Source organism: Zonotrichia leucophrys, chromosome 21 (assembly GCF_028769735.1).
Source record: "Zonotrichia leucophrys gambelii isolate GWCS_2022_RI chromosome 21, RI_Zleu_2.0, whole genome shotgun sequence".
Taxonomy (NCBI): Eukaryota; Metazoa; Chordata; class Aves; order Passeriformes; family Passerellidae; genus Zonotrichia; species Zonotrichia leucophrys.
The window spans coordinates 2,967,736-2,989,125 of NC_088190.1; the positions used below are offsets into that span (position 1 = coordinate 2,967,736).

Genomic DNA, 21,390 nt, shown 5'->3' on the forward strand with positions numbered 1-21,390 from the left:
GCACAATATTATCATTCCAAGCATAATATTATCCAGTCCTGTCTGAGATTGTTTCTACAGCTCTTAAAAGGGAGCTCACCTGGCAGCCCTATCAATTGAGATAAAACAGCTCTGTGAGCCTTCCCAATAAAAGGCTGATTGTGCTGGTGTCTGAAGCTTTTATTATTATTAATAATAAATAATAAATATATTGTTAAGTAGTATATATTATTTTATATATAATACGTAATATATTATATATTACATATTACATATTATATATTATATATTGTATATTATATATTATATATCATATATCATATATCATATATTATTATATATATTATATACCATATATCTTATATCATATATCACATGTTAAATATATAGTATATATTTATATATTATTTATAAATTTATTACTATATTAATATAATAATATATATTATATTTATGCATCTTATATAAATATATAATATATTCCTATTGTATATAAACATATTTATATTATATAAATATAGTGCAAATGTATTTATATTATGTTTACATAAATATAATATATTTATATATTTGTTATTTTATATTTATATATTATTTATATTTTTTTATTATTTTATTATTTATATAATTTTATTATTAATAATAATAAATAATGAATAGGGAATTATTATAGAATAATTCCCCATTAACTTTTCTACTTATAGAGAATCATTTGCTCAATATCACTTCTGAATAAAGGGAGGCAAAATGCTGCTCTGTCCTCTCTTGTTCTCTTTGCCTGCACAGAGGGGTACTACAGGGAGCTCCTCTCTAAATTCACTTCCCACCTCCGAGTAAATCCTTTCTCCATCTCTGAGCAGCTTCAGGACATGGGACAGAGAGTGGCACACACAACAGCAAAGCTGTTCCTTGTGCTTAACATGGAAAAGGAACACAAACTAACTATTATTTTACTTAGAGTTTCGTGGCTTGCAGATCCTCATATAAGGTTGGTAATTATTTCATAATCAAAGTCACAGAGCCTTGGGCTCTGTGCCAGGGTCTCTGAGCCCCCTGGCAGGGTTTGGGCAATCCAGGACAGCCAGAGGGATGCCCTGAATTCCGCCAGGGGGATGATGCACAGCCCCTCTTTATTCACTTATGATTATTAGTGATCAGCTGAGCAGAGGGGGGATCAATAGATGAACTGCAGGGGAAGTTCGTTTATATTCTTCTGTCAATACCAAGGTCATTTTTATAACTAAAAAGGGTCGAGGACAAAAGATGGATGGCTCATGGATGAATTTAACCATCCAATCCATTTACATCCCCACAAACAGCCTGGCTTTATCTGTTAACCAAAACATTGCACTTCACTCCTCAAGATGATTTTTTGCTGGGGTAATAAATAGCTCTGGCTACATTAAGTGATTGTGCAATGTGGGCCTGTGGCAGACAGAATTTAGAGCTGATGACCTTAAACTTCCACTCCACTGCTGTTCTTTCTGTGCTTACAGTGGTGTGGTTGTAGATGCAAAATCACCTTGTGTCCAAAAATCTCATGTTTTATTGAATTTATTTAGCACAACAGTCTGTGCCAGGCAGGTTTCAGGTTGGAGATGAACAAACTGAGTAAATCAGATACAATTTGATCCTTGCAACTTTTGTTTTAATCCTCAGACTGCACACACTGTTCAGTGTGAGTAGTGTCTCTTTAATCTTTCCAGAATTCAGTTTTATAATGGAATTTCTCTTTGGGAGAAAGGGACTCGGAGGTAATACCCGCAAGGGGGTTTTAAATAGAAAATCATAATTAATTTAAACTTCTTTTTTTCACTCACATGTACTGTTACACATATTTTTTTCTGGCAGAAAATGAGCAAAATACCAGACTTGGAGGTTTGTGTTGTTAATTGGGACTTGCTCTGCTGTCAGGGGTGCACTGGTGGAGTGTTTACAGTGCAAATGTTTCATCTCTGATTTTGGGCCCTTTAAAACCTCATACACAGAATCCGAGGATGTTTTGGGTTGGGAGGAACCTTAAATCTCTTTTCCCACCTCTTTTAGGCAGGGACAGCTCCCATAGCTCAGATTGCTCAGAGCTTCATCCTTCAACACTTCCAAGGATGGGATAATTCTGATTATTGGTAAAACCCATTTTTCCCTAATGGTGGTCACAAAGAACTGGTTCTAAAGGTGATGTTGGATTGCTGGGATGGAGAAAAAGAGCAGCCAGAGGTTCCTTAAGAAAGGGAAAGGCATCTCCAGCTGGATCCACAGGCCAGGACTGAATGAACTCCACTTGATTTCAGCAAAACTGCCAAACTACCAAGTGAGTTTCTCATGCTCATTAACACTGGACTTTTAGAAGCTGATAAGAATGCAATATAAAATCAAAGAGCCCCTAAAGACTGCGAGATTATGTTTAATACTCTCCTATCACCAGCCCTGAGTGCTTGGCAGGAGGAAGGGTGACATTTCCTAATCAGTCCCCTCTCGTATTTGTCTTGGCTGGAAGTCTCGAGTCCTCAGCTCCTTGAAGTCACTGCAAATTCTCTCCATTAGATCCTGTTTGACTTCCTGGTAGCTGCAGTTAACTCCATCCCCATGGCACAGAGGAGCTATGGCATGAAAAATCAGTGATAAAATTGTGATATGTATGGAGATCACAGGTTTCTCCAAGTCTTTGTTCTTGAACATCCATTTTTCTTCATGTTATCTCCTCCCTGGCATTTCCCTGCATTTGGTCCATGGGTACAAATGAATTATTCCATACTAAAGGATGATTTAGGATGCTCCTTTCTTTTGAACCCCACTGCCCTGAGTCTCCTCTGCAAAGTGCATTTTGTTCTCCTGGGATTCAGAGAACAGAGAGGGCTCCATAGAGGACATGAGCAAGTGCAGAGGTGTTCCCTGGTAGCTGCAGTTAACTCCATCCCATAGAGGAGTTATGTCTTGAAAAATCAGTGATAAAATTGTGATATGTATGGAAATCACAGGTTTGTGCTCTTTCAAATCAGTGATAAAAGTTGTGATATGCATGGAGATCACGGGATTCTCCAAGTCTTTGTTCTTGGACATCCATTTTTCTTCACATTATCTCCCCCCTGACATTTCCATGAGGTTTAGTCAGTTATTTCATACCGAAGGATGATTTAGGATGTTCCTTTCTTTTGAACCCCACTGCCCTGAGTCACCTCTGCAAAGTGCATTTTGTTCTCCTGGGATTCAGAGAACAGGGAGGGTTCCACACAGGACATGAGCAAGTGCAGAGGTGTTCCCTGCATCAGATTTCCAGAATTTTTGTTCTCTGGATCCCTCCTAATTCCACACATTTTTCCCTGCAGCACCAGGCTTCCAGCTGACAAATAAATGGTTATAAAATGGAGTGGCAGGGCTTTGCAGGCTGTTCCTGGGCCACAAACCACAGCTTGGCTGCTCCCCAGTGTTCCCAATTGTGCTGGGGTTGCCCTTAGCACTGAATGGTTTTTTATTCTTTCCACTCCTTTCAGCCCATGGTTTGTTCCTTGCCAGTCAGAGCTGTGCTCTTCATCCTCCTTCCCTCAGCAGCAAGGAGAGGAAATTCTTCCCCTCAGAGAAGAGCTTTCCTCCCTTCCCTCTCAATTCCAGGCACATTCACTTCAAATTCCCAAGGCAGGATATTGAAAATTTCCTTGAGTTAATAGGGCTCAAAGATTTGCTTACTATAGAAAATAATGTCAGATTTTGGTAAATTGTTGGACAGAAAATGCTATAAACCCCCTGTGTTTTAACGATAGGGCTGAAAGACTGAATGTTTAAGGGCTGAATTGGTTTTCTGTGGGTTTTTTTCCATATCTGGTTTTCCTAGAGATGCACATCAGTGCTGTGGCTCTGTGGGTTGTTGGTGTGTTTGAATATACATATTTAAATATATATTTTTTTTTTTTCTTGGAGAAGACCTTCCTTTATATATTTAAATATATATAATATATAGAATATAGAATATATATAATATATATTATATATTATATATTATATATTATATATTATATAATATATAATATATAATATATTATATATAATATATTATATATTATATAATATATATTATATATTATATATTATATATTATATATTATATATTACATATTATATATTACATATTATATAATATATCATATGAAAGAAGGGAGGAGGTGAGGTGTGGGACCAGAGAGGTGGAAATATCCCTTTAAAATCCAGATTTTAGAGGGATAATCCAGAGATGCAGCAGGGGCAGTTCCAGTCTGTCACCCTCAGAGTTTGCTGGATGCACCATGCCCTGCTGAATGCTTATTGAAGTTTGGATTGGGTTTTTCTTTTCCCCCCTAAATGACAATTTATCTGAGCTGGGGGAATGAATGGATAATGTTACTATTTACATAAGCTCATTGTGATCTGTCTCAGTAATGTAATCAAATTAGGGTTAACTGCAGCTGGAGAATGCCAGCTTGTAAACTGTTCTTCAAAAAGAATCACATGGTGTTCCCTGACATGTTTAGTGTACACTCAGGGGGCTCTGTGAAAATTCTGGCACATCCCTAACTGGTGTAACTGGGGCAGGATCCTGGTGCCGCCAATTCCTGGTGGGAATTGTCACCAATTGATGGGTGCTACCAATTCCTGGTGGGAATTGCCACCAATTGATGGGTGCCACCAATTCCTGGTGGGAATTGTCACCAAATTGCTGGGTGCCGCCAATTCCTGGTGGGAATTGTCACCAATTGATGGGTGCTGCCAATTCCTGGTGGGAATTGTCACCAAATTGCTGGGTGCCGCCAATTCCTGGTGGGAATTGCCACCAATTGATGGGTGCCACCAATTCCTGGTGGGAATTGCCACCAATACCTGGTGCCACCAATTCCTGGTTGGAAATTGCCGCCAATTTCTGGTGCCACCAATTCCTGGTGGGAATTGCCACCAGTTTCTGGGTGCCACCAATTCCAGCTCCCAGGAAGGTTTCTGAAGGCTCATTCAGAGCCCTGGCAGTGGCTGGGAAAGGGGAGGTTTGGAATTCTGGCCTCTGCTCCTCCACAGACACTTCCCATGGATGGTGCCAACAGCATCCCAAGCTGCCATCCCACAGCTGGAGTGGGAAAATGGGACATTCAGGACGTTGGGATGTGTCCAAGCCAGTGCAGATGGTCTGTGGTAGAGCTTGGCCCACAATAACACCTTGGATATATATTTTTTTTAAATCAGGTGTAAAGAAAGGATGAAATATTTAATCTAAACCAGTTCCTACTCTCCCACTACTGCTAAAATGCCTTTTCACCCATACAATCCCAGAATTGTTAAAGTTGGAAAAGACCTTTAAGATCATCAAGGCCATGCAGCACCACCAGCATGTTCACCACTATTTGTCCATGTTCTGATGGTTTGAGTGTGGAGATGGTTCCATCAGAATTAAAATTCTTCTTGATATTGAGAGGTTCTTCCCCTGAAAGTTCTGTAATAATGGGAACTCAAAAAGGATTTCACCAAATACCAAAACCCAGCCATTTTTAAATACTCCAAACGAGCAGCAAGATCCTGCAGAGGATTTTCAGCAAAATCACCATTTTTGAACATGGATGAAATATTTTCACCAAAATCCTGTTCTCTAAGAACTTTGACATTCAGGATTTGCTATTTTGAATTTTAAAAAGGCCAAAAAAAAGGGTTTGAGAGAAGGAACTTGCCCCTTGAGCACAGCTCTGTCCAAACCAACAAAAGGAAGCTTGTGTTGGCATCTCCATTCCGACTCAGGAATTCCTGACTCTTAAGCCTGTTTATACAGGGCTCCACCACAGCCCAATTTGCACTTCACTGGAGTTTTCTTTCCCCTCCACGTTTATGGTGCTGCTGGACGGGGGGATTACACACTCTGACTGCACACACTTCTCTGATTGTATCCAAAATTATTATTTTTGCAATTATTATTTTTTGCAATAATAATTGCAGGGAGGTGTCTTCATTTGGAGGCAGCTTTGTCCCCATGGATGTTTTGGAGTCGTTTTACATTTCTGTTTCAGCTCTGATAGTTTGATGGTCTAATTCTCCAAAATTTTGGGGGATTGCTGATTCCTGGTGAGCACACTGGGAGCAGTCAGCATTCCCTGGAAGCTTGGTGACATCTAGGACAGGCAGGATGGATGTTAACTCCAGTCATGTCAGGGTGTTCCAGGCTAGGAACACAGAATTTTTATGGCTCTGGGATTTGCCTCTTGATCCTATTTGCTCTCAGCTACTTTGGAAACCGCAGTTTCAACGTCCATTAGAGCTGGTGTAAAGCAGGGAATGGTTTGGGGTTCTTCCCATGGAAACACAGCCCCTTGTTAGTGCAGCTGAGCTGGAGATTTGGCAATGGGTTGGAAATTTGTAAATCAGTCGAGCTCACCTGGGCATGGCCAAAGCAGGACCGGAGCTCTGTGCCAAAATCTCAGCTGCTAAAATGCACTGGGGCCTCTCCTCTCCTCTCCTCTCCTCTCCTCTCCTCTCCTCTCCTCTCCTCTCCTCTCCTCTCCTCTCCTCTCCTCTCCTCTCCTCTCCTCTCCTCTCCTCTCCTCTCCTCTCCTCTCCTCTCCTCTCCTCTCCTCTCCTCTCCTCTCCTCTCCTCTCCTCTCCTCTCCTCTCCTCTCCTCTCCTCTCCTCTCCTCTCCTCTCCTCTCCTCTCCTCTCCTCTCTCCTTTCCTGAACTTCTCTCCTTGAACTTCCTTGAACTGAACTTCTCTGAACTTCCCTGAACTGCCCTGAACTTCCCTGAACTTCCCTGAACGTCCCTTCCTCAATTTAACCTGCATTTTCCTTCCACATCCATCTCTCTCCTTGGAGGTTTTTCCTGCTCTTTGGCAGCCAAACCCCCTCCCAAATCACCTTCTGCATCTCTGGGAGCCCCGAGCACCCCTGAGCACCCCTGAACTCCCCTTTCCCATTTTAACCTGCATTTCCTTCCACATCCGTCTCTCTCCTTGGAGGTTTTTCCTGCTCTTTGGCAGCCAAACCACCTCCCCCAGCTCTTGGGGGAGCCCTGAGCACCCTGAGCACCCCCATCCTTGTGTGTCCTTGGGTGTCTGTCTGTCCTCAGCCCCCCAGCTCCCCCCAGAGCTGTGGGAGCCGCTGGAATTCGCGGCTGGATCCGGTCCCTGTGTACCCTGCCGGGGGATGCAGGGGATGCAGGGCTGAGGTACTTGACCTCCCTGAATGCCTGCTGACCTGCAGCTAATCGGAGGTGCAGCGCAGCAGCGATTTAATGACTTGTTCCACCACACCTCGGCTGGAGGGGGAATTAAGGAGCGCTGGGGGGGCCTGAGCATCCCGGGATCTGCTCCAGAGGGAATCAATCCTGGGACAGAATTGAGAATTGGATCCTGTGGGTGCCTGTTCCCTCGGCGCCCTTGTTGTCCACACCCATCCTTGTCTGCCAAAACTAAGGGAATTATTCACAGAAGGGACAGAAAACCTTAAAATATATATATATATCTAATATTTTTTAATACACATAACTATGCAAATATTATAACTGCACTGTTATATTTAGTATATTCAGCAGGACTTGCTCCTTAAGTCAATAGACAAAAATTGTGGTCCCATTCCACTAATCAGTGTGCCACAGACAGTTTGCTTAGCCAAGGATGTATACAATAAAACAAAAATGTGTAAAATAAATAAATAAAAATGGGGGGGTTTGTATGGTTTTTGTTTGGTTGGTTTTTGTTTGTTTGGGTTTTGCTTGTTTTTGTTTGTTGTTTTATAGATATATATTATTATAATGCAAATATAAATTATTAATTATAATAATTTAGCAAATGAATTCTATAATTAACTATTAAGTATTAATTAAATTAAATAAATATAATAAAATGTACTGAATTATATCATTAAATATTAATCAAATATTAATTTTTATAATTATATTATAATTATAGTGTTCAATACTTAATTATAAGTATTGAACATTATAATTATAAATTATGATAATATTATATATATAAAATATTATTATAATTTATAATTATAATATAATTATTGAGGGTTTTCAGCAGAACTGTAATTTGGCGTTTTTGTATATATATATATATATATGTATAAAAATCTAAATTACAGTTCTGCTGAAAACCCTCCATCAAATTTCCCAAACATCTGGGTGCAGCTGTGAGTTTTGGCCATTATTATCAATAATATAATATTTATTCATCCTCCTCCTCATCATCATTACAGCAATATGAATTTCTGTTATTTTATAACATTCTTAGCGGCAACACAACTGAATTTTGTTTCTATTCTGTTTTTTCCTTAGCAAATACTGACTGATCCCGAGGTGACCTCCCAGGAGGGCAATATAAAAAAGGTAGGACATGGCTCAGTCTTGTGGGAGTTGTTTTATTCCCTGGCTTGGAAATGCACCTGGAGATTTTCCCTCCCTTTTGAACTGAGGTGTTGATGGCAATAACGTCGTAAAAGTTTTCCAGCGTTTGCTGTTGCTTTTTTGGATTAAGTGTTGCGGTTCTGTTGGCGTATTTTCCTGTCTTTTTGTGATTCCAGTCATTATGAAAGAGAAAATAATAGTTTGAGGTGTTCCTTGACTCAGCTACAACACAAACAGCCGCCAGGCCAAAGCGAAAAACCTCATTTACCTCTTTTCCAGTAAAAGAAAATGTTGGTCCTTTGTTAGAAGTGCTAAATTTTTGGAGGTCACTTCAGCATCAAATGTGGCTGATGTGAAGTCCAAGGGAAAAGGAATAAGTCTGTGAAAGGATAAATTTGAGCCCATGTGATGCATTAATGGCGCTTCTCAACACATTGTGGGGCTCCAGCTGGAGCAGAGAAAATGTGTAAAAATGCACTGGGCTCCACTGGAGCTCAGCATGACACGTTTGGGTGGCCAGGCTGCTGTTTGGGTTGGTGTTACCCTCAGAACACTGAAATGAGGTTTTGTCCCATGTGGATCCGTTGGTTAACAGCTTTGCTGATTGAAGCTTCACAAGTTGGGTTTGATTAGAGCCTCTCGATGGCTGCAGTTTGTGTGTCCTCTCTGAAATAAGGAGCTGTTGTGACTCTTATGTGCAGTTATCTTATGAAGGATGTTCACAGTCCTGTTTATGAAAGTTTTGTGAGTGGGAAATTGTGACCGTGTTCACAGGGGTCTGAGGATGAGGGAAGAGACGAGGATCTGACTCCATGTTTCAGAAGGCTTGATTTATTATTTTATGATGCATATTACATTAAAACTATACTAAAAGAATAGAAGAAAGGATTTCATCAGAAGGCTAGCTAAGAGTAGAAGAAAGAATGATAACAAAGGTTTGTGTCTCGGACAGAGAGTCTGAGCCAGCTGACTGTGATTGGCCATTAATTAGAAACAACCATATGAGACCAATCACAGATGCACCTGTTGCATTCCACAGCAGCAGATAATCATTGTTTACATTTTGTTCCTGAGGCTTCTCAGCTTCTCAGGAGAAAAAATCCTAAGGAAAGGATTTTTCATAAAATGTGGCTGTGACAGGAAATCTCTGAGGCTGAACCTTTGCTGCTCATCCTTCAGGCCATGCTCCTTCTCCACTCTTGAAACTAAATGGAATCCCTTGCTTCCCTCAGCCAAAGAGAGTGAAATAAAATCCTTGCCATGCTCCAGAGCCAGGCTGGGAAAAGGGATTTAGACACATGTTAAAAAATAAAAAATTAGGTTTTATTTCCAAGACTCAGAGGAAACATCCCATGACCTCGCCAGGGACCTGTGGCTGAACTTTTTACCTTGGGCACCCCCATAACTCATGGGGTGTCTGTCCCTGCCTCTGTGGGATCCCTTTGTCTGGACAGACGTGGTGACAAGGTGGCAGGTCCTCATTATGCCCACGCAGCTCCCACAAGGATGGAGGGGATTCTCCATGGCTCAGCTAATTCTTATTCAGTCTTTAATTACGATATCACAAATGAACCCTCTCCATCCCCACCTCCAGGATCTGCAGCACCCCAAAGAGAGCAGGAGTTGTGTGAAGCAGGGAAACACGAGTCTGGCAGTTTTATATGTTCAACCCATGGGTTTGTATTTAAACTTTGTGCTTTTTATATCAAGGGGAATTTTTACGAAAACCGCAGGTCTTTGAAAAACGCCGTGTCCTTAAATATTTCCCTGTACAGCAGGTATAAAACTGGACAATTGTGATATTTGACAAGGGGGGAAGGCCTGGCCTTCCACTTGTGTCTTTTAAATGCATTGTAGAGAAGCACTAGTGGGAGTTTATGAGGTGATAAATTTATTGAAGGATGGGCAGTAGGGTTTTACAGCTGGGGTAAAGGAGGTCAGAGCAGTAAGGTAAAGAGTTCAAGTCTAAACTTTATGGCTTGTGAAAAGACTACTGTGAGACAGCTTTTCAGTCAGGAGAAAATGAAAACTAAAGAATGAGAAATCACTCTGGACAATTTTTGTAGGATCTCTCAATTGTTTGGAAAGTAGCACTCTGGCATTTGGCTCCAGTGGCACAAAACCCTCTCGGGAGCAGATTTCCTTTTCCAGCCCTCTCTAAATCATTCAGTTGTCATATCCCTGAAGACACAATGGTTGAGATTTGACTTCAATTTATTCCTATTCCTTCAGAGATGAGTTGGTGGCGAGAAGGTGACTGAAGACAAATGTAACTGGAGTGGGTGGCCTGATTTAAACTGGGAGGGGAGGAAAGAGACCATAATTTCAGTGGCTCTTTTGACTGCTGCACCCCAGGTTCAGAATTGGGCACTAACAAGGACTAGAAAGAGCAAAAAAAAAAAAAAAAATCCCAAAATGCAGAGAAAAACCTGTAAAACCAGGAAAAAGCAGGGAAGGGAAGGTGATGGCAGTGAGAGGTGTAGGGAGATGTGCATGAAGCAACCTCTGCTTAAAACTGACCCAGAACTATCTCTGCTCTTAAGCTCCCCAGGGAAAAAATACACTTTTACATAACTTTAATGAACTGAAAGGCAGGGAAAAGTCTGCAGCACAGCAGAGCCTGTTTTGTAGTCGAAGAAAACAGCGATTTTTTTGGCTTGGAGCACAAAGAATAAGTATTTCTCACCATATCCAGTATTTTTCGGTTCATGTTTCTGTTATTTCTGCTGGGACCACTAACACCACAAAGCTGATTTCTTTGTTAGTGGTTGTCTGACAGGACTAATTCAATGTCATTGAAGGACCCATATCCAGGATTATTTTATATGTCTATGCTGCTCCATGGATTGAAATGCGGTGTATACCTAACAAGCTTTCCTGTATCACCTTTGCTGGCTGAAATTTAGTTTAACTTAAAAAAATACACACAAGCTCCTCATCTTGTTTGTTTAATTTTAAATCATCAGTGCTGGAAGCAATATTAAAACAGGAAAGTCACTTATTTTAGTTCTTTTAGTGACCTGAATGAGGACACCCAGATAAAAATAGGAGTAATACCTGGGGGTTTATTGTCCCCTGCTCCCAAATGTCTTTTTCCCAGCCCATATCCCTGCACTCTGTTTATTTTGCTTAGAAAGCAGCTCAGTGTCCTCTCCCTCTGAATTTTCCAAGCATTTAATAAACTGAGCAAACACCTTGTTGTCATTGTCCCCGTCCCCGTTGTCATTTTCCTTTAACTTTGAGCTGAAAGATTTCCACTTCCTCCAGCAAGGCCTGTGCCCATTACACACCACATTTTTTTATTTTTTTCCCCCCCAAGCTGATGCATTTTTCTCCCTTCCAAGGGTCACTTTGGATGGGGGTTCCAGAATGCTGGGGAAGGATTCTCTGTGTGTGCAGAGCTCCCTGGGCTGGGCTGTTTTTCTGACCGTGGTGACAAGGGACCTCAGGGACTTCTCTCTTCAGTAGACTCTCTATTTAGTTTCTGTTTACTTAGAGGGAATAGCCTGAGGGGCTACTGGAGAGAAAACATCTGTGGGAGATAATCTATAGAGTTATCTATCTATCACTCTTGTCGACCCTGTCTCCCCTGAGAGCAAGCTGAGAGACTTGTAATAAAAAGGCATCGCTGAAGAGGCTTTAGGGACAAATAAAGAGACATGTTAAGGGCCAGCTGAAAAAGGATAGAAGACATTATTAAAGCTCAATAGCCGTCTTATCAAAATCCAATAGGATAGGCATTTGGCAAAAGGCTTTAAATTTATTCTTTGACTTTCTGGAGAGCTTGAATTTATCCATTAACAAGAATGTGCTGCACGGGGAGCGGGAGATGCTATCGGCTTCAAAAGGGTTGGATTCAATCTGGCATTGTGCAAAACACAACAAAAACTGAAGACAAAACCAATTTTCCCCCCTCCTCCTCTGGCTGGCCTCATTCCTACATTGCCAAATATTAGAAGCTGTAAATATAATGCTGATGAGGCTGTGGAGTAAAAGCAATTTAAGCAGCGCGGTTATTCTGCGCTCGCAAATCACACGGATTTCTTTTTAAAAATAAAGTGAATTTTTGAAAACTGGGTGTGAAAGAAGACTGGGTGTGCCCAGAAATTTTGGCCTTTTAAAAAACCATCAAGGAGCAAAAAAGAAACCCAGGTATGAGGAAAGCTTTGAGCTTTAAAGCAAAAGCAAAACCCCAACGAGCGTTTTGCCGCTGCAGACGCGGCGAGCGGGATGGGGCCATAAATCTCCCCGGGTTTATTATTATATCCAAAATGCTACAGGTCACAGGAACCATCTGATACTTCAGGAGCGCATTGTTCACACGGGGATGATTGATTGATAATTATGATAATTTGCCAAATGATTATTTGGGTATTATGGCCGCGGCCCGTCCCGCCGGGTCGCTGTGAAGACATTTTCCATTTCACGGGGCCGTCAGGAATGGCCCCTGGCAAGGAGGGATGTGGAGAGGTCTGGCCGGGCTCTCCCGGTGGGATCTGGGGGCTGATGAATGATGACCCAGAGGAGTAAGAAATCAGACTTCAATAAGCACTCAGGAAGGTAGTTAGGGAAGAGCAAGGGAGCTGCTCACTGTCTTTTGTGCGGCAATTACTGGGCAAAACAACCTCCCCCAGGCCTGAGCCTTGTGAGGGCAGATTGCGGGTTTGAAATGTTGCAAACTGCAGATTTGAACACGAATTTGCGAGTTTTCAAATTGCACATTTGAACTTGCCTTTGAAATGTTTCAAGTTGCAGACTTGAACCTGGATTTGCAATTTTTCAAAGTGCAGATTTGAATTTAGGTCTGCAACTTTTCAAATTGCAGATTTGAACTCGGATTTGAAATATTTCAAATTGCAGATTTGAGTCTTGACTTGTAATTTCTCAAATTGCAGGTTTGAACTTGGATTTACAATTTCTCAAATTGCAGATTTGAACCCAAATTTGCAAGTTAGATTTGCAATTTCTCAAACTGCAGATTTGAACTTGGATCTGCAATTTCTCTAATTGCAGATTTGGACCCATATTTACAATCTCTCAAATTGCAGATTTGAAATGTTTCAAAGTGCAGATTGGAACGTAGATTTGCAATTTCTCAAATTGCAGATTTGAACCTGGCCTGCTCTGAGTTGCTGCCTTTGCAGCACAAATTGCATTTCTGCACCTCACAGGGATCTATTATCATATTATCCCCAGCTCGTGGAAGGTGTGCTCAAACTCTCACTGAGGATTTCCCACAGATTTTGCTGAGTTTTCTTCACTTTTCCGTGTATTGAAGAATCTCCCCCCTCCAGTTTGTGCACAATCCTCATCCTGGATGAGAACTGACACAGAATTGGGGGTTAAAGATGCTCCACAACCCCTTGGGAGGGGGCAACAATCCCAGATTTGGGAGCTAAAGCCCCATTTCTCCAGGGCTGCTGCTTCACAGTTACTACTTTAAAAAAAGAGCTTTAATTTGCTTGTTTTATAGGTTGTATCTTTATGAAATAAAGGTATATTTAGCAGCCACAAACACAGGCAGCTTTGAGTTGATTTTTATAATCTTTTCCTGAATAGACTTGCGTCATTCCAATAAGCCCTGGACAAAAGAGTGGACAGTTGTCTGAGAGTCTTTTTTATAACATTTCTCTCTTTCTATTGTTAGAGAGCTGCTAATAAAAGAACCAGGAGTCCATTAATTCAGTGAATGAACATATAGTAAAGTCAGTTCCCTCTTGAGAACAATAATGTTGCGGTCAGCTTAGGTTTCCATGGAAACTAAGTACTTCTAAGAAGTTTGCATCCTTGATTTTGCTGAAATGAAGCATGTAAAGTAAAAAAAAAATAAAAAAAAAAGGTGTAAGGCTGGCACAGAAAAGTCAGCAAAGAAAGTGATGGTTAAATTATTTTGCAGGAATAACACTGTGTGTTGAATTTCTGTGATACAGATGTTTGGGCTGGGTTGTTCAGTGAGTGTGGGTATGAGAAATGGCTCCATGAAGGGATCTCGGGGGGTTTGGAGCCCATAAATCAGGCCAAGTTAAGAGGAGTGGTTAAGGTTGCTCTCTCCATATCTGCAGAACGCTGAGGCAGAGCAGGGGCTGTCCCAGGGCTCCCACACCTGCAGGCTATGAAGTGGTTAATGGCAAATTCCCATTTCTCCCTGGCAAATAATGTGGGGTTTGGGCAGGGTATGAACACCTCGCAGCTCTAAATAAGATTTTTTTGTGAGTTAAGCTGGTTCTTCTCCTCCTCCATGCTCCAAACCCCGGAGCTGTGATGCTGAGCTGCCCCCCATCACTGATTTATATGATTTATAACCTGTGTCTGATTCCCCTGCATTGCTGGGGCTCAGGAGGTGTCCAGAACGTGCTGCTGAGCTGCTCCCACACATGGCTCAGGTGCCACAGCAGCATCTCCTCACATAAAAGTGTCCCTAAACTCCAGGCAGGTTTAGCAGAGGCCACCTTGTCATTTTGATGCATCCCAAGCACAGACACACAGAGTTTGGGCTGGGTTTGAGTTAGAAACTGCATTTATATGGGGGTGAGGAGACAGCTGGCTGCTGCCTTGGTAAAATAAATTATTTTAAATCCTTTTCTGGGAGGGTGAGGCTGTGGCAGAGGATGCCCAGAGCAGCTGTGGGTGCCCCTGGATCCCTGGAAGTGTCCAAGGCCAGGTTGGATGGGGCTTGGATCAACCTGGGACAGTGGAAGTTGTCCCTGCCATGGAATGGGGTGGGATGGGCTGAGCTTTAAGGTCCAGCCCAAACCAATCCATGGGTCTGTGATTAGGAACATTAAAACATCCTGTCTAAGTAATCAGTTATGCTAATAACACATGCAAATTCAAGATTCCTAAACTTTTTTATAACCAAGAGTTTCCTAAATAATGTAAAATCTTCACGTGCTGGTCCCTGCTCCCTTTGCTTGGCGTTTGTGGGAACAATCACACATTTCACAGTTTGAACACAAATTAGGAGTTTGAACACAAATTAAGAGTTTCAACACAAATTAAGGTTTTGAACACAAGAGTTTCAACACAAATTAAGAGTTTGATCACAAACACTTTTAACACTTCTCTCCCAATCCTCCTTTTCTCTCTGTGTCTATAAAATTCACTTCAGTGCTCCCCTGCGAAAAGCCACATGCACTATCACACATGAACTACCAACTCAAGGTTGCTGTTTACCATTTTTTAATTGTTTACTCCCATTTTTTAATTGGTTGCATCCCAGGCTCCTTTTCCCTGCTCACCAAAGTGAGGGGATGGCATTTCCACCCCTTGTTGAACACAAATTAACAGTTTCAGCGCAGGAGTTTGAACACAAATTAAGAATTTTATCACAAATTAGGAGTTTGAACACAAATTAAGAATTTGAACACAAGAGTTTGAACACAAATTGAGTTTAAACACGAATTATGAGTTTGAACACAATAGAATTGAACACAAGAGTTTGAACACAAATTGAGTTTAAACACGAATTATGAGTTTGAACACAAGTTAACAGTTTCAACACAAATTAAGAGTTTGAGCAGAAATTATGAATTTCAACATAAGTTAAAAGTTTGATCACAAATTAACATTTTTAACACTTCTCTCCCAATCCTCCTTTTCTCTCCGTGTCTATAAAACTCATTTTATATGTAAAATATATAAAACTCAGTGCTCCCCTGCTAAAAGCCACGTGCACTATCACACATGGAATGCCAGCACTCAACGCTGCTGTTTTTAATTGTTTGCACCAGGCTGCTTTTCCCTGCTCACCAAAGCGAAGAGCTGGCATTTCCACCCCTCCAGTGAAACAATATTCTGGATGATTAGGAGGCATTACAGCCCCAGCTCAGTCAGAAAATGCCAGAATGCCCCAGAGATCCCCATGAATCTGCTGCCAGCCGGCCCCTGTCAGAGCTGAAGGCAGCACTGTCTGGAGCCCAAAATCAACTTCAGGAAGGTCATGTGAAAGAAAATCCTCAGTCATCAGGAAGCCCTTGGCCCCGTGGCCTTTCTGACATTTTCTGACAAACCTTAAATCACCAGAGTAGACAAAACATCACAAATTTTGGAATGATAGCCTGTGGGATTTGGGGGATGTGTGGTAACTTGGAAGGTAACACAGACACACACACAGAGCCCCCTCCCCTCCCTCTGCTCTGCAATTCCTCCTGGGGTGCTGGGCCGAGTGTGCCACGAGGGTTTGGCTGGAATCAGCTCCTGGAGTCAGCTCTGGATGCAGAATCACCTCTGGGGTGGGCTGGGAGCTGGTGCAGCAGCAGAGGAGGGGGCTGCCCCGGGCCTGCTCCGGGTTCTGCTGTGGAACAGGGAAAAATCCTCAGGATGGGAGGTGGGATCACTCCCAGGAGAGGGAAAATCCTCAGGGTGGGAGGTGGGATCACTCCCAGGAGAGGGAAAAATCCTCAGGGTGGGAGGTGGGAGGAATCCCAAGACAGGGAAAATCCTCAGGGTGGGAGGTGGGATCTCTCCCAGGACAGGCTCCTCTTCCACTGGGGAATTTGGAATTGGGTTTTATTTTGTGGTTCCATACCTTATTTTGTGGTTCCCAGGACAGGCTCCTGTTCCAGTGGAGAGTCTGGAACTGGGTTTGTTTGTGTGATTCTCAGGACAGATTCCTGTTCCAATGAGGAAACTGGAATTGGGTTTTATTGTGTGGTTCCATACCTTATTATGTGGTTCCCAGGACAGGTTCCTGTTCCACTGGGGATTCTGGAATTGGGGGACAGGTTCCTGTTCCAGTGGGGAATTTGGAATTGGGTTTTATTATGTGATTCCATACCTTAATATGGGGTTCCATACCTTATTGTGGTGTCCCATACCTTATTTTGTGGTTCCATACCCTCCTGTGTGGTTCCCAGGACAGGTTCCTGTTCCAATGGGGAATTTGGAATTAGGGTTTTTTGTGTGGTTCCCAGGACAGGCTCCTGTTCCACTGGGGAATTTGGAATTGGGTTTTATTGCGTGGTTCCACACCTTAGAGAAGGCAGATGGTTCCATGAAGCTCCCCTGGGATGCTGGGGGTGTGCAGGACTGGGTTAATCCCATTGGAAGGAGAATTTGGAGCTCCCTGGATAAGCAGGAAAACCTGGGGAGGGAGGAAAGGGGAGGGTGGGGATGAGGAACACCAGAGGAACTTGAAGTTGGGTCCAGCCCTGATGGTACTGCTGTAAAAATGAAGCCAGAACACAGAGAACTGGGTGCCACTGAACAATAATTAAATATAAATATGCATAACAAAACAAAAAATACTTTTTATTTTGTTTTTTTTTCCTATTTTGCACATATTTTTTTCATATTTTAGAACATATTTTTCATAAATCAAGGTTCTGCAGAGCAGTGAAAGTGAGACTGTTGTCCCACACGGACAACAATACATATTGATAGATTTTGATTTTAGATTCTACTAGATTTCTATGAGATGTTAAAATACATGTTCTGGAAAAAATAAAAAGAAAACAACTAAGTTTATTTTTTACAGGACAGTTTAGAGAAAAAAATAAAGAAAAATAATCAACATAAGTCAGCTTCACTGTGATGTTCAGTTTCCCTCTGGAAATTTCAGCTCTGTAAACATGTATATAAATATATATAAATATAATAATAATAGTAGCAGCAGGAGGAGTCTAAATTAAGTGCTTAAATCCTTTCTTGGCTAACCCAAGCAATTAAATTTTTTTTATTACTTTTTTCCCCTCCTCATTTTTGACTGTAACACAGAATATAGACCAGAAATACCAAAAGCTGTGGAATAGATTAGAAACTAATTTATAAATTTCAGAGGAAATTGTCCTCCTGCTTAATGTGACCTTATAAGTAAACTGAAATTAAGAAATCTTCTGTCATCTGGAGGTATCCCCTCTCCTAATCTTCTGGAGTTAGCTGATTATTTTAGGGATTTGTTGCCGTGAATTCTGGCCTTGGGGAGGGGAGGTGAAATTGCTGCCCAGCATTTTTCCAGCTCATTAATAACTGCTGCAGAGATAGTTCTGCACTGCTGCTGTCAGGACATCTCAGCCCTTGCTTGGTGCGAGGATTTCTTCTGTTCCAGAAGAATAAATTGCAACTCCTAAAGGAATTGCTTCTCTGAGTTTCCACTGGAATTTCAGCTTCAGCTCCTCTGCCCTACAATGTTGGTTCTTCCTCACAGAAAGTCTGGGAAAACTCTGGAAATTTGTGTCAGTGCTGCTGCCTCAAGGTAGTTTTTAGGACAGTGATGAATTCTTCTTTCCTGAAATATTCAATTTAAAAATTAGTCAAGAGGAATTTTAATTTTTCAATGTTTACCCTTCCAATCATTAATATTTATATGTAAAACCAGGAAAATCTTGACTTTCATTGTTCATCTCTTCCCTTAATATCTGCTTCAGCTTTTTCCCCTCTTTCTGCAGTGCTGCCCAGAAATAAGCTGGACTTTTCTCCTGGTTATCTTGGCCAATCCAAGCAGTCTCTTGCTCAGCTCCAGCTGCCATGAAATGGAGATTGATCATTTCCTGGTCATGAGAATCTTAAAATAGGTGAATTCTGGAAAATATCTGTGCTGGGGCTGGGTTTCCCTTGTAAATCCACCCCAGGGAAACACTCTCAGCTGGACACTCAGCTCTGTCTGCGTTTGGGATGTCCCTAATTCTGACCTCATCCCTTTTTCCTGCCTGGCTGGCTCTTCTTCCCCTCAGTTCCTGTTGGGAGCAGAGCAATCCTGGAGGGTTATTATTGGATTTGCAGGGATCCTCGTGGCAGGGAGGAATGATGAATCTGACTCCATGTTCTCAGAATGCTAATTTATTATTTTATAATACTATATTATATTAAAGAACACTATACTAAACTATACTAAAGAATACAGAAAGGATACTTACAGAATGCTAAAAAGATAATAATGAAAACTACTGACTCTTTCCAGAGTGAGCTTGGCCCCAATTGGCCAAAGAGTGAAAACAACTCACACCAGAATCCAATGAAACAATCACCTGTGGGTAAACAATCTCCAAACACATTCCACATGAGCACAACACAGGAGAAGCAAATGAGATAAGAATTGTTTTCCTTTTCTCTGAGGCTTCTCAGCTTCCCAGGAGAAAAATCCTGGGCAAAGGGATTTTTCAGACAATGTGAATGCCACAGGTTGTTTTCCTGCTTTCCAGCAATGCCAAGCAGGGAGGATTTGCAATTTTTCCTAAGGAGGTTGTGCTGTCCCTGAGTGAGATCCTTCCTCCCAGGCTCTGTGTCTGCTGATGACTCCAACATGTCCTCGAGCTCCAACAGCAATTTATTCCTGGCACTTTGGATTTGCCAGCCCCTTTGCCAAGAAAAACTTGGGATTGGGAGAGTGTCCCACCCTCCATTCCAGCTCTGCTGCTCACCATGTGCTCCTTTGCTCTTTCCTGCAAAGCCCAGAGCATCCCCTGATAAACCCAGGTACAAACTGGACATTCCTGGAACAGGAAATGTGGGATTTAAATCAGGTTTATTTTTCTAAGGCATTGTTATGTCAGAGACATAGACATAGATATAGATACCAATAATATAGATATATATTGATATAGATATAGATAGAGATATAGATATAGATATAGATGTTTATATAGATGTTTATATAGGTGTTTATATAGATAGATATATAGAAGAAGAAAGGAAGAAGATGAAGAGGAGAAAGAAGAGAAGAAGAAGAAAAAGAAAAAGAAGAAGAAGAAGAAAAAGAAAAAGAAAAAGAAGAAAGCTGCTGAGCATCTCATTTCACAGGTCTGCTGTTGTAAAACTGCAAAGTCAATGTGGTGGCACAGAAGTCCTTTAAAAAAATTAATTCGATCTGATTTTGTGCTTATGGAGGAAAATTTCTTTAAAATAATGTCATGCTGTAAAAGAAGCAGTTGAAATTCATATTCTGCATTTAGGGTTGTTCTTCTTTGGCATGCACAGAATGGGACCAGCCCAGGAGCAAGGTTTGGGTTGGAGGCTGAGAAAAACGAGCCCCTGGAATAGCTGAGAGCTGAGCAGGCTCTCTGGGGAGGAGATAAAATCCCTGTCCCTGCAGAGAGGCTCACACAAATACCTGCCAGGCCGGCCTGGATCTCCACAATCCTGCATGAGAATGAGGGGCAGCGGCACCACTCGGGTTTTCATGGAGCTCCTGGGTTTATCTTGTTTATCAGTGACAGAGGGAGGCAGCAGCCCCAGTGTCCTTTCATTCCTGCACGTGTGTGGGGAAAATGCGAGCTGGGGGCACTGAAAGCTTTTTTTCTCTTTTTAGGCTCTTTTTGCCTCTCTTTAATGGTGCCTGGGAAGTGTCGTGCCCTTTGTGTTCGGTTTTCCTTATCAGCCGAACATTTTTCTCCGTTTTCAAGTGGGTTTGGTGCTCAGGAGAGCTGGCAGGTGGGGAGCAAGGTGATCTGAGGGGCTGAAAGTGGCTGAGTTATCCAGCATGGAAACCAGTCGGTGTAGATTCTAAAATGTGTGGTTGTACACTCCTGGATAGCAGAAAAGCAGAGGAAAAGGAAGGAAAGGGAGGAAGAGAGAGAGGAAGAAAGAGAGAAAAAGAGAAAGAATGAGAAAGAGAAGATAGAAAGAGAGAGGGAAGGAAGGAAGGAAGGAAGGAAGGAAGGAAGGAAGGAAGGAAGGAAGGAAGGAAGGAAGGAAGGAAGGAAGGAAGGAAGGAAGGAAGGAAGGAAGGAAGGAAGGAAGGAAGGAAGGAAGGAAGGAAGGAAGGAAGGAAGGAAGGAAGGAAGGAAGGAAGGAAGGAAGGAAGGAAGGAAGGAAGGAAGGAGAAGGAAGGAGGGAAAGAAGAAATAAAAGAAAGAAAAGAAAGAGAAGCAATGAGAGAAGGAAGGAAAGAAAGAAAAGGAGAAAGCAAAAGAAAGAGGGAAAGAAAGTGAGAAAAAGAGAGAGAAAGAAAGAAAAATAAAAACTATAATTTCTAATAGTTGCAACTGTAAGCCAGAGTTCTGAACAATCTATTAAGTTAAAACAAGCATAATAGAACATGGAATAACAGCTGCAAGTGAATGCTGGAACACTCAGTGCTTTTACAAAGAAGACTGAAGATGTCGAAGCATTTTTCTGTTTCAACATGG

The 21,390-nt window shown here is 41.7% G+C and overlaps 1 protein-coding gene across 3 annotated transcripts in view; it reads left to right on the plus strand.

The window, feature by feature from the left end:
• Positions 1-21,390, plus strand: part of PRDM16 (PR/SET domain 16) — a 293,183-nt gene that overhangs the window by 142,078 nt on the left and 129,715 nt on the right. For all 3 annotated transcript variants that reach the window (XM_064730598.1, XM_064730599.1, XM_064730600.1), the window contains exon 3: positions 8,258-8,308. In XM_064730598.1, the coding sequence (XP_064586668.1) occupies positions 8,258-8,308 (51 nt within the window). The remainder of the gene's footprint in view (positions 1-8,257; positions 8,309-21,390) is intronic.